Below are 13,880 nucleotides of genomic sequence, written 5' to 3' on the forward strand. Positions count from 1 at the left end.
GTATGTACTAGCTCTATGTAGAAATCCAACATTATGTTTGTAACTAATTTTGAATGTATGTACTTTTACCTGAATAAACATTCTTATCTATCATCATACAACAAAAAATCATATCTGTGCCTACATTCAACAAACAGGGATTGCATCCACAGGTCACCACCGAAAAATTAGGAACCAACAGGTGTGCAGACTTCTTTATGCCAACTTAATATTATTCCTACTAACTAGTCCAGCTGATGTACTTAACCAGGCTACAAAACCTTCTAATTTACCCCTACCTAACAAAGGAGTGTGTTGCCCCACAGGGCATGCAGTCTTGGGAACACTCGACTCCCAGATGAACGGAAATGGAGGTTTACAAGTTTCCACGTAGGGCAAGCACTTGGCTGGCGTAAGGCCAGACAATATTTGGTCGAGCTTTTAATTTAGTAGCCAGTTTTACAAATGAACCTGCCGGAGCCTCAAGGCACCCAATAAAGCGTCGGGGTCGAACAAAGCAAGCAAGGCCCACCATAGTAACCGCCAAGGGGAAAAATTCAGTCTCACTGCCCCATTTATACTAATTTCAGTCTTTCACTAACTTTTATCTATTCACTTTTAGTAACCATCTGAAATCTATACAAATCTTTTCCTTTGCTAGATCATCATTTACATGCATCAAATCTGACACTCCCATTATCCCTATCATATGAGGGCTTATTAGTGTTAAAAAGGATAAAAAATGTTTCTACCAAATGTTTGATAAATTTCTTATAATTTCCTGTTAATGTACACGGGTCTTGGCAATACTACAACAAGATATAGTGCTTGCAAAATAAATACAACATTATGTACACGTGTTTGTCTGACAGGTGGGAGCTTTCCCTATTCCTTGCACATTTCCTTTTATAAATTCCTACATTGTAGAAACATATCAAATGCTCCTGAAAAAACAGTTACACTGCTTGCTGGTGACCATGTGTCTCGGGTAAAACTTGACAAGTTAACATTTTTAGAGATACAGAATCTAACAAGGGAAATCTTTTAAAATACATTAAAACTATTTTAATGGCATTTATTCTATAATGCAGCATCTATTTACATTTATGAAATCACATCCATGGGCATTGCCATAACTTGGTCAAAATGTTTCATGTAGTAGTACTGTATTTATCAATTCACAGTGAATGGCAATCTCTTAGCAAGGGAACAACTGCTTATTTGGGAGGCTTAAAAGCAAATTTCCTACTCTTGAGTACCGTCCACTTGTGTCTCTTGATGTAATAAGTGACGGCACAGAGGAGAGAAAATATCATTAATGACTTCAAAGCCATCCTTTTGCGTTCATCGTGCTCAGGCTCTCCAGCCCACTTGAGGAAGGTTGCTACATCTTTGGCCATTTGTGATGATGTAGCAGGGGTGCCATCACTGTACTCCAATGCCTAAAAAGAGAAAAATGCCAATTTAAGATTTAGACAAAATTAATAAGCTTAGGCTCAGCTACAAGTAACACTGGGAGTTTGCAACATCTGCTGATGTAGCAAAATGAAAACTCTGTCAGCAGAGTTTACATACTTGCATACAATTTGCATCATTATATAACGGAAATATGAAAAAATTGCAAAATTCAGAGATAACACCATCAATTGAGTCCAAGAATTGTGTAAGTACGTCAAACTTTCCTTTAAAGACTTTCATAGCCCAGTCGATAGTGCTACGGCCTCACACGCATAGCGTCCATGGTTCAAGACCCATACAGTCCAGGTTACCCAGTTGATGGGGTTCTGGGAGTTCTTCTATTCCCCAAGCCTGGCCCAAGGCCAGGCTTGACTTGTGAGAGTTTGGTCCACTAGGCTGTTGCTTGCAGCAGCCCGCAGACCCACATACCCACCACAGCCCGGTTGGTCCGGCATTCCTTGAAGAAAATGATCTAGTTTTCTCTTGAAGGTGTCCATGGTTGTCCCAGCAATATTTCTTATGCTCGCTGGGAGGATGTTGAACAACCGTGGACCTCTGATATTTAGAGAGTTCTCCGATTGTGCCTATGGCACTCTTGCTCTTCACTGAAGCAGGTTATGGAATGGAGGGAAAGTACTTCATTCATAATGATGTACTGCTAGGAATCTTAGCAAAGTATCCAAAATTTGCTTACTGTAGGTGCAGCCTGCACACACATGACTGTAAAGCTGCCATCCAGTTGGGTGGGTGTGCAGCTGCATGACTCACCATAGATGTAAAGTGCCTTGTATAGTGACTTTAGAGCCTCTTGTTGCATTACTTGTGATATAAAAAGATTATCGACATGTATATGTATTTGTGTACATTGATGTATATACAGTGGAACCTCTATTAACGAGTGGCTCTATTAACGAGTTTTTCCAGTAACGAGCAAGCCACTCGCAGCAAATTTGTCTCTATTGACGAGCTCGCCTCTATTAACGAGTGAAATCACATGGCGCTTCCTAGCGTCTCGCGGTTCTCGCAAATTCTCGGACGCCTCCGACACCAGTGTTGTTGTTGTATCTCACACGACAAGCATCCCTCTGGATATATTTGAGCTTTACTTTGGGTTTTTAGTGGTTTTGCGACTACAATTTGTAACACACGATGTCTCCAAAGAAGCTGCTTGCTAAAGATAGTGTTGTCAAGAGGAAGAAAGACACAATTACTGTGGATTTAAAGAAGGAAATTATAGCAAAGCATGAGTGTGGTGTCTGTGTGATTGATCTCACAAGGAAGTATGGCAGGTCCTCATCAACAATTTACACCATTAGTAAGGGAATGAGGAGGTAAGGGAGGATGCTGCCTCTTCCACTGAGATCAGGGAAGTGTTTGGAATGTTTGAAAAGGTGAACGCATTCTTGGAAAAGCTGCCCTGATGAAGCAGTGAGAACCCGGTGTGTGAAAATGTTTAATTTATCACTTTGTGATAACACTTTATGAAAGTGTTATCACTTTCGCAGGTATATGTCGCTTGAACGTGACACTTTTTTCTCTTGAATGCACCCAAACACCGCGCTCAAGTATCATTTGAGCAAATATTTCTATAAAATCCAATTCTTATCCGATCGACTTGGGGATTGTATACATGTTTGCCATGAAATTTCCGTTTTCTTTAATAACCACATTGCCTATTTGAGAAAACGGCATTGTATTGTATCTTCGTGGTAAGACTATTATATTGTTGACAACGAGTGTAATCAACATAGTTTTTTATTTGGTGCTGGTCTAACGCATCCTTGTGTGACATTTGAAATGAAATTTGGGTGAAATTCCCAAGAAGAGAGAGTCCGCCTGACTCAGAGGTGGATTCTCCTTCCACACCATAACCCCTCTCCTCCTTCCCACCTCCCCATCGTCTCCCTCAAGCCAGCAACTACTCTTCATAAGGTAAAGTAAATATTAAAACACTACAACAAAACATTTATATTTACATGTGCAATATTATATTTACATAAGTAAGTAAGTAATTATCAAAAGAAGGCACCAAACCGGGAAGGCTATGTAGCACCATCAAATACGCAAAATAATCAGAGGGCGCTAAATATCACCAAGGATGCCAATACGAGAACAAAAACGCATAAGGCGAACGATATCAAAAGTATCCGAGTCACCAAGAATTCTATCGAGGGACAGGTGACCGCGAAGGGTGGTCGGAAAGCAAGACACACGCTCGTCCTGGAAGTCAGGACATTCAAGAAGGACATGCACGACCGTAAGAGGGACAATGCAACTAGGACAATAAGGAGCAGGGCGGCGCTCCATCAAGTGACCATGGGTTAAGCGAGTATGGCCAATACGCAACCTCGCCAGAGCTGTTTCCCATCGCCGGTTACGGTGGAAGGAGGACGGCCACGAGGAAACACAACATTTAAGAGTACGTAGCTTGTTACCAGTAACAGACAACCAAGAAGCCTGCCAACGGGTAAGAACTGAGGAATGGATAACTGGGTAAAAGTCGGAATACGGAATGCCTTTACGAGAGATGGGACAAGAGCGGACAGCTTCCTTAGCGGCAGCATCCGCACGCTCATTTAAAGACACACCAATATGGCTGGGAACCCAACAAAACTCAACCGACTTAAATTTACTGTGAACAAGAAACAGCCAATGCTGGATCTCGACAACTACCGGATGAACCGGATTAAAGGACCCGAGAGCCAACAACAACCACAAAGGAAGACTGACAACGAGAAAGCAGGAGACGAAGAGCATAGAGAATAGCATAAAGTTCTGCTGTAAAGATGCTAGTCTCCGGAGGCAAGCGACACATATAAGTGCGATCAGGAAAAACAACAGAGTAGCCAACACCGTCCGCTGACTTAGACCCATCGGTGAAGACAGAAACGGAGCGGGAGTGAGAAGAAAAGTGCTCGAGGAAAAGGCGTTTTAGAACCGTAGGAGGGGTAAAAGCTTTAGTGATACGGGTCAAGGAAGTACAAAACCGCGGAAGAGGGACCCTCCACGGGGGCAAAGAAGGAACAACACGAGGAGAAACATCAGAAATACGAACGGAGAGAGAATCCTGTAGGCGAGATAACCGGACAGAAAGAGGGAGGTGGTGAAGAGGAACAGGAACCGCAGGAGGGGTAAAAGTTAAAGCACGACAGAGGCGAGAGGAAGGATGTTGCAAGGACCGCGCAAGATAGCGAAGACAGTAGCGATCACGGCGGTCCTGGAGAGACAGGAAGCCAGTGTCAACATACAAGCTAAGGATGGGAGTCGAACGAAAGGCACCAGAACTGAGGCGCAACCCAGTATGGTGCAAAGCATCAAGACGGCGAAGAGTAGAAGGAGAAGCAGACGAGTAAGCAGGGCAACCATAATCGAGCTTAGACAGGACGAGAGAGGAATGTAAAGCAAGGAGTGCGCGCCTATCTGCCCCCCAAGAAGTATGGGACAAGACCCGAAGGAGGGTAAGGGCCTTAGAGCACTCAACACGGAGGTAAGAGATATGGGGAGACCAAGACAAACGAGTGTCAAGGAATAACCCCAAAAGCTTCGCGGAATCTTTGTATTCAAGGGGATGACCATAAAGCGACAAAGAGGGACGAAGAACAACCCGTTTCCGCGTAAAAGTCATGGCACAAGTCTTAGAAGTAGAGAACTTGAAGCCATGACCTGTGGCCCAAGACGACACGGCATCAATTGCAAGTTGAAGCCGGCGTTGAAGGAGAGGCGAATCATCACCCTGACAACAAAGGGTAAGATCATCGACATAGAGAGCGGAGAAGACACCAGAAGGAAGAGAGGAAAGAAGACCATTGAGGGCAACAAGAAAAAGAGTAGTGCTCAGAACACTACCCTGGGGCACACCTTCGTATTGCTGAAAAGAGGGAGAGAGAGCGGTACCAAGGCGCACCCGAAAGGAACGACGAGAGAGGAAGCTGCGGAGAAAGAGAGGGAGATGACCACGAAGGCCAAAAGAATGAAGTTGAGATAGGATATGATAACGCCAAGTGGTGTCGTAAGCCTTTTCTAGGTCAAAAAGGACGGCAACAACGGAGGTCTTCGCAGCAAAAGCAGTACGAATATAGACCTCCAAGTTCACCAGGACATCTGTCGTGCTGCGGCACTTGCGGAAACCAAATTGAGAAGGGGAGAGGTGGTGATGGTGTTCCAGGAACCACATCAGACGAACGTTAACCATACGTTCAAAGAGTTTGCAGACACAACTTGTGAGAGCAATAGGGCGAAAGTCCTTAGGGGAAGTACCCAGAGACCCCGGTTTGCGAACAGGGAGGACAACGGCATCGAGCCAGTCCGCAGGGACTGACGACGACTCCCAGATCCGATTATACAGACTCAGTAAATACTGAGACGTGCTCGGAGGGAGATGGCGAAGCATCTCATAATGAATACCATCGGAGCCCGCCGCCGTAGAACCGCAGAGGGCCAGGGCAGAACGAAGTTCAGAGAGAGAGAAGGGATCATTATAGGGAAGCTGAAGATGAGTGCAGAAATCTAAAGGACGAGACTCAAGGACAGGTTTACGAAGAAGGAAAGATTGGGGAAGATGAAGACCAGAGCTAACAGAAGAAAAATGGGAACCCAGTTCGGAAGCGACCTGCAACGGGTCCGCCACAAGAGTATCATGGAGGTGAAGGACCGGTGAAACATCGGGAACGAACTTACCCGCTATCTTGCGGATACGCTTCCAGATCTGGGCCAGAGGGGTCTCGGACGTAATTGTCGAGACATAAGATGCCCAACATTCACGTTTAGCCGTACGGATGGCCCTACGGGCCACCGCACTCGCTTTCCGAAAGAAAAGAAAAGAATCGGACGTCTGCCTACGGCGGTGCCTCTTCCAGGCTGCACGCTTACAGTGGACAGCCCGAACACAGTCCGCATTCCACCAGGGAACGCACTTCCGTGGACCCCGAGAGGAAGAGCGAGGAATAGAGCGGAGGGCAGCGTTGAAGACAGTGTCATGAAAAAGGAGGAGAGCGCGAGAGAGAGGCAGAAGGGAGAGGTCAGGGAGAGCAGCACTGAGGGTAAATAGGGTCCAGTCTGCCTTAGCAAACTGCCACCTAGGGAAAGAGAGGGAAGGGCGAAAAGAGAAAAAGGAAACAAGGATGGGGAAATGATCACTTCCATGGAGGTCATCAAGAACCTGCCACGTGAAATCTAAGTAAAGAGAAGAAGAGCAGAGAGAAAGATCAAGACAAGAAAGGGTGCGAGTCCGAGAGTCCAAATGAGTGGGCTCACCAGAATTCAGAAGAGACAGGGAAGAAGAGAGGAGAAACGGCTCAAGGAGGCGACCCCGGGTATTCGTCAGAACGTCACCCCAAAGAGAATGACGACAATTGAAGTCACCCAGCAGGAGCACAGGCTCCGGCAAGGAGTCCAGGAGGTGTTTCAAATCAGGAAGAGAGAGCGGGACACTCGGGGGGAGATAAATGGAACAAACTGTGTACCATTTCCCCACAAAGATACGAGCAGCAGAACAATGGAGAGGCGAAGGAAAAAGTAAAGGAACAAAGGGAACATCAGCCCGAATCAAAAGAGCAGAAGAATTAGAAGCCCCAGCAATGGCTGGGGGGGGGGGAGAGAAAGGAATAGCCACGAAAACGACCAGGACGAGCACCAAGCATTGGCTCCTGGAGACAGACACAAAGGGGCGAAAACCGCGAAATCAGAAGTTGGAGTTCGAGGAAATTGGCGTAATAACCTCGAACGTTCCATTGAAGAATGGACAACGACGAGAAGAGAAAGGACAAAAACAGAGAACAAGGAAGAAACAAAGGCGAAAGAGCAACAGAGCACGTTAAAGAATATCAGGGTCGGGATCAGGGTCAGCAAAGTCAGGGTTAGGGGGCATGGGTAAACTGAGCAAAGACGGAGGGAAGGAAACGGGAGAACAGAGCAGAGGTGGGCGGGCAGGGTCTGGAGGAGGAGGAGGAAGAGGAGGAGACAACGGAGAGGAGCCGTCAAGGACAGCAGCAGGAGGAGGGGGAGTAGAAAGAGGGGAGCGCACTCCAGCAAGAGCAGCAACCGAAAGGGAAGCAGGGGCCAAAGAAACCTCCATAGCAGGAACAGGGGGCGCAACCACTGAAACGGGAGGGGAAGGAGCAACAGAGCCAGAAGGAGGAGCTGAGGAAGAAAGCGAAGCCTTCTTACCCGCCGGGGAAGAGGAAGGAGAGGAGCCAGGCTTACGCTTCTGACTTAAAGAGACCGGTGTCCCAGCAACTACGTACCGGGCAACGGATTCCAGTGTCTCAACAGGAGAAGCCGAACGAGAGCACACACGACGACCGTTAGGAGAGCGATGGACATCCGCCCGCACCGACAGGCGGTGGGGAGAGCCAATAGATGGAGGAAGAGGATGGGAAGGAGGATCAGAGGGGGACGAGGAAGAAGACACAGAAGACACGACAGACCGGGTAGAAGGAAGGGGAACCCCAGACAGAGGACCAGGAGGAGGATCCTTCGGGAGAGAACCCAAAGGAACGGAGGAGGGGGCAGTGGGCGCATCAGGGTCCAAGGCCCGGAAACGGTTGTGAGTCTGAGGAAGGCGGGAAGGACGTGGAGAGGAAGAGCGCAACACGCGAGCATAAGAGATATTAGCATAAGGCGGGAGCCGGCGAACCTGGCGCCTCGCCTCAGGAAAAGATAAACGCTCCCGGTGCTTCAGGTTGAGGACGGCTGCCTCAAGCTTGTAATCGACACACGCACGGGAGAAGGTAGGATGGGCCTCACCGCAGTTGAGGCAACGAGTCTGGGGAGAAGTGCACTCCGACTTAGAGTGACCTTCACCACCACACAAAGGACAGAGATACAGTCCCGGAGCAGCGGAGGGCACCATGCCCAAACCTCCAGCACTTGTTGCAGAGCCGAGGAGAAGGAATGTACTCCTGGACAGAGCACCTGGCACCAGCAAGAATGACAGAGGGTGGAAGGGTCCTACCATCAAAGGTAATCTTCACAACCCGGAGGGGTTGACGGCGACTACCACGAGGGGGACGAGTAAACGTGTCCACCTGGAGAATAGAATGGCCCTGGGCAGCGAGGATATGGCGAATATCGTCGTGGCAGTCGCGCAGGTCCCGAACACCGGTTGCAACATGGGGCGGGAGCAAAATAGTGCCAACACTGGCATTCAATTGAGCGTTCTTCGAGACCCGAACGGGGGTCTCGCCAAGGCAGGATAAGGCAGCCAAGCGGGAAGCAGCATCCTGAGAAGGAGCAGCAACGACACGCGTACCGAGACGAGTGGGGTTAAAAGTAATGGAGGCATCCACGGAATCAATGAGATGTCGATGAAGGGAGAAATCGTCAGGAGGCGCAGAATCAAGAGGGAGGAGATCAAAATATTTGGCCCACGAAGCGGGACCAAACAAGGCTTGATAGGTAGCAGAACTGGAAGGAATCGAGCGAGGGCGGCCGTGACGAGAACGGCGGTGAGAACCCCCAGAGAGAGAGGGGTTAAAAGGCGCAGTAGTTACAACTAGAGAAGGAGCCGCGCCAGGGGACGAGGTAGTCACCACTGGGGGCTTGGGGCTCGACCCAACCACAGAGGAGGGAGGGGAGCCAGGGGAAGGAGTCAGAGAGGCCAAAGGAGGAGCAAGGTCGGGGCCCAATGCAGCGGAGGCTACAGAGCCCGGTCTTCCAATACGGACCGACTCGGGGGCTTGGTCGCCCACCCCACGAGCCTGAAAAGGTAAGCCAGAAGCAGCCGAAACAGGGGTTATCATCTTGACGAAATTAAGAATTCACTCACGAATGTGCCCCCACACCCACCATGGAGCCACAATTAGAGGCAGGACACCCAACAAGAAGCTATCGCCGATCTTGTCGGGGCCTCCTAGGGGTGCGTCGTGAGTATACGCCCCACAAACGCCACCTTAAGAAACCGACAGTCCGTCGAGATCGGGTTCAGTGACGAAGTGGGGATTGACAATAAAAGGTTCCCCTCGCTCTCGACGTCGGGTACTGCAGTTCTACGGGTGCATGAGTATGCCTCCTCAAGCACCCGGGCGTCAAAATAGAAGAAGTCCATGGAAGAACCAGAACGAGCAAAAGGTCGGCAGGAAACGGCCAGCAGATAGGAGAAGAGGGGGGAGAAAAACGAAACAGAAGGAAAAGGAAAAGGTGCCCAGCAGAATTGGAGAGGACGGCAGCAGGAGCACAAGGCTAGAAAAGGACAGAGGACTGTCCGAAGGAGCATCACACTCCAGCAGCCGCCCACGAAGCCCCCACACGGCGACAACGAGCTGAGCGGGGAGGGGGCCTCTTCAATAAAACACAAGCGAGATAGCACCCATGACAGTGTTCGACACCTCTGTAATGGGAATTACACAGCGGAAGGATAAAATCCAGACGTTCCCACTCAGACAGGAACAATGGCGAGCAGTTCAAAGACCATCTAACCTTTCAGGAATGAGATGCACAATCCAAACTGCCAGTTCTTCTTCCACAGCAATGTGGGCAACAACACTGCCAGTGAGCATCTTTCCTTGCCTGGAATGATGAATGCTGGACACTAAAAGCAGTCATAACCCAACAAATTTATCCAAGAACTTTTATGGAATTGAAGTCATCTTGGGCCCAAAGAACCAGACAGGTTGGGTGGGGTCCAGAAATAGGGGCCACCAGAACAACCACTACAAGGTAGAAAAATATGGACCACCGCACCCCCAACTGCAAGTGTGTGGAATGAACACAAATAAAAACTCCCAACGAGACTGGAGAGAATTTTTCAGCTTCCAGGACTTACTCTGCCAGTATGTAATATTATGCCTATTATGATGTTATACTGTATATATGACATGTGTACAGTTATTACACTGTACACATGTTATATCTGACTACTTGTATGCACCATTATGAACCACTAAGCAGTTCTGGTCGGTGTAATAATCTCTTAACTAGTGATCAGAGTTCAGCCTAGGCCAGCATACTATGCATGGAGCACTAAGTGCACATGCTGAACATATTATACTTTCCTTGTATTTTTAATGATTTACTATTGTTTTTTCAAGTGCATTGATGCATCAGGCTCTCAAAATGTTTTTTTCTTAGAACATGCACACACACACACACACACATTCTTGTCACCAATATACACACAATATTATATTCTTTGAACAACATACTGTACTGTTTTTACTGTTATTACACTGAATACACATTACATATAACAATCTACATGTTTATACACCATTACATACCCGTAAGCAGTTCTGGTGGGTGTGGTAATCTTGTAATCCAAGCACAGCACAGCACCACACGTAATTACTGATGCCACCTGGCAAAGCACAGCACCTCCCAATCTATTTACAGTACACGCACTGCTATTTCAAGCCACAACACTAATATCAGAATCCTTCTCACTAATATAATTCTAATATCAGAATTATGAATATGAACCATTTTCAGAAAGTTTGTTTCTTAAAGGAAGATGAGGTCCCATTTCATGCGTACACACTCGAAAACAAGTGTGGCTGTGTGCTGTGAACATTGTAACCAGCATTAGATGCAGCAATATCTGAACCTTACCTGGAGAAGGTTTCGGGAGTTCTTCTACTCCCCACTGCACTGCTGTGCAGTTGCAGTTAGTGCCCACAGCATCACTTGATAAAATAAATAACTGCGATTGTTTAACTGATGTCTTAGAAGATCCTGACTGTGATATATGTACAAGGTCGAGCCTGGCCTGAGGCTCGACCTTGTACATCTGTCATAGTCAGTATCTTCTAAGACATTATCAGTTAATTAAGTTACTTTGTTATCAAGTGATGCTGTGAGCATTAACTGCAGAGCAGTGCACTGAGCTGCTGCTACATGTCCTATTCATGGTTCTCTCAGTACCGAGGCCCTCACACCAGGAGGGGGGGGGGTTAACAATTGGATTTCCTCCCCAAGATGACATTTACTAACTTATGTCCTGAGGAAGCAGATGCGAGACCTGTGTACCCGTGGGAGTTTTAAATCCAACAGTTCTTTAAAATATCCCTGAGCATGTTATGCAGTTTCTAGATAATCAGCGTTCTAAGGGGTTGTCTTAGCCAGGGGGTGGTAATGGGGGACGAGCTCCCATGACCTATAAAATGCTCCTATACGGCATGCGTCTCCAATAGCCTCTGACAACCAAGTCCAACTCCTGGCCTGCACGGGTGGCTTAGTCTTTAAGTCCGGCGGAACTGCTTTTACCGACAGGAGAAGGGGCGAGGGCATGCCTCTGGCGCCTTAAAACCAGCTGCTCCGTGTAGATGGGACTTGATAGCCTGGGAAGGCAGCCCATCTAGGGGAAGGAAAACCCTGATTTTAAACCTCTGCTGCCTTGCGGCCATACCCCCTTTTTGGGAAAGGCTTCAGGAGTCAACCTCGAGGAAAAATCCGGAGTTGGAGCCCCTAAGGCAGTTCGTTGTTGACGTCGACCTCGTTCTGGCAGCTCCTGCGATGTTGCTGGAACCATGTGTATTGGCATTTGCCTTTCTATTGGATAATTTCAGCAATGTGGAGTGGGGGGGGGACCTGCTGCATGGGTAACAGCTTCTCCATATCTACCTACCCAGGCTTTTCCATAATCTTTAGACTGAAGGATGCCTACTACTAGATAATCAGCGAGAATATCCCTAGCTGTGTCACACAGTTGAAGGGTTAAGGAGGCTTGACAAGGTTAGTTGTCGTTCTGTTATAGGGAGCTGTTACCTCAGTGCGGCTCGAGACTTGTCAGTCTTGCTTCTCTGACTACATGACCAGACTATTTGAAAAGTTAATCATAGGAACATGGTGGATGAGTAAGTCATTAGAGCCACGAGGCATCATGTTTATTTGTGGGTCTATACAAAGCCAATGGTTCAATACAACAACTGAGTGGGCCTTACTTCAGAAATCTAAATTATGTAAATATATATAATTTTACTAATTACTAATAGTTTGTATACATTAGAAAGAAAATACAAATAGGTCACTACATGCAACATCCACGATGGTGGTGTAAACATTGCCATTTTTATTTTGATTGCTATTTAACACTATCGCACTCTGCGCGGGAGCGCTGCAGACTGACATCATGCTCCTGACGTTTCAGGGGAGCACGCGGCGACACCGAAAAGTGTATACTTGTTTCAGTTTTCTCACTTTAATTCTCGTGCTACATCGTTCGTTTTGGTATCATTGTGTTCACAATAGAATTCCCTACAGGGGTATATGCATACAAGGTCTAAAAGCCAGGCGTGACTCCCCACAGCAAAGCCTAAATTCGGCCAAGTTACCCGTGAATGAGCACCAATTGGCACATCTGCAGACTAATGTATATACTCGTTCAGTTTGATAACATCAATTTTCGTGTTATGTTTCATTTTGGTATCAAATTGTGCGCAATATAAAGGCATGTATTTAAAAACTAGTTCCATAATAATAGAACAATAAATGGACTTTTAACAAATATTTTAATGTTTGACGACTTTTTGACGCACATCACCACAAAATTATTTATATCTTTCCACTGTTCTGACAAATTTTTGGGGTACGTCTTTCATTTTGGTATCAAATTGTGAGCACTCTAATGGCGTTCATTTTGAAACCACCAAGAAGTTGATTCTATAAAAATTGATTTTTTTTTTTCAAAAATTTTAAAGGATGCGATAGTCATCCGCTGAAAATAGGGAGAAAAACAGATGACAATGTTTGCGACATCGGAGTGCGATAGTGTTCAAGTGGGATCCGCAGAATTCCTTACGATAGTCTATTACCATAAAATTCCAGAGAGAACGTTCATACTGACTACTTCAGCTATTCCGAAGATTACCCAAAACTGCTGTAGCTATAGTTAAGGATTCTCAGTTTTCTGCTAGCTAATTTTGGTGGAACCAATTTTCATATTTGGATTACTGTACATTATAATTGTCTTCCTGGCTGTGATACCATGCGTAATATTAATAGAAAGCTCAGATTGTGATCATGAGTTATAATTTTTCAAGTCAATAATTAAGAGTCAAGACATTAACCAAAATAACGGAGAAAAGTCACCAATGAGCTACATTAATTTATTACAACAGAAAGCACACTATTTTGGTCATATGTAAATTAATGACTAAAATATAAGTGAAGGAAAGTTAAATTTCATGATCATACACAAGCACCTCAGTCAATGTGACGAGGTGCTCAAGACATCACGCAAAAACATTAGAAAAAGTAAAAACCGTAACTTTTCCTTATTTAATAATGACGAGAGAGCACTTTACCCTACTCACCTCATTGTAGAGTGCCTGAGCCATTCCAATAGCCCCGCCAGGAAAGTAAGGATTGTAGTAGAGACCCTCACGCACTTGTACACCAGCAGGAGGGTCACAGTACCCAGTTAGCAAGGAGAAGATGTAATTCTGCAAGAATAAATAAAGACTACTCAATCCTATCTTAGAGACAGACACAAATACATAGCCATCAATGAC

At 46.4% G+C, this 13,880-nt stretch overlaps 1 protein-coding gene across 1 annotated transcript in view; it reads right to left on the bottom strand.

Moving 5' to 3' along the window:
• Positions 1-1,039: 1,039 nt before the first annotated feature.
• Positions 1,040-13,880, bottom strand: part of Cyt-c1 (Cytochrome c1) — a 41,419-nt gene continuing 28,578 nt past the window's right edge. Inside the window, exons 6-7 of the mRNA XM_069313742.1 lie at positions 13,683-13,811; positions 1,040-1,421 (exon numbers count right to left, since the gene is read on the bottom strand). Coding sequence (XP_069169843.1) covers positions 1,197-1,421; positions 13,683-13,811 — 354 coding nt within the window. The 3' untranslated portion in view covers positions 1,040-1,196. The remainder of the gene's footprint in view (positions 1,422-13,682; positions 13,812-13,880) is intronic.

Source organism: Procambarus clarkii, chromosome 76, assembly GCF_040958095.1.
Source record: "Procambarus clarkii isolate CNS0578487 chromosome 76, FALCON_Pclarkii_2.0, whole genome shotgun sequence".
NCBI lineage: Eukaryota > Metazoa > Arthropoda > Malacostraca > Decapoda > Cambaridae > Procambarus > Procambarus clarkii.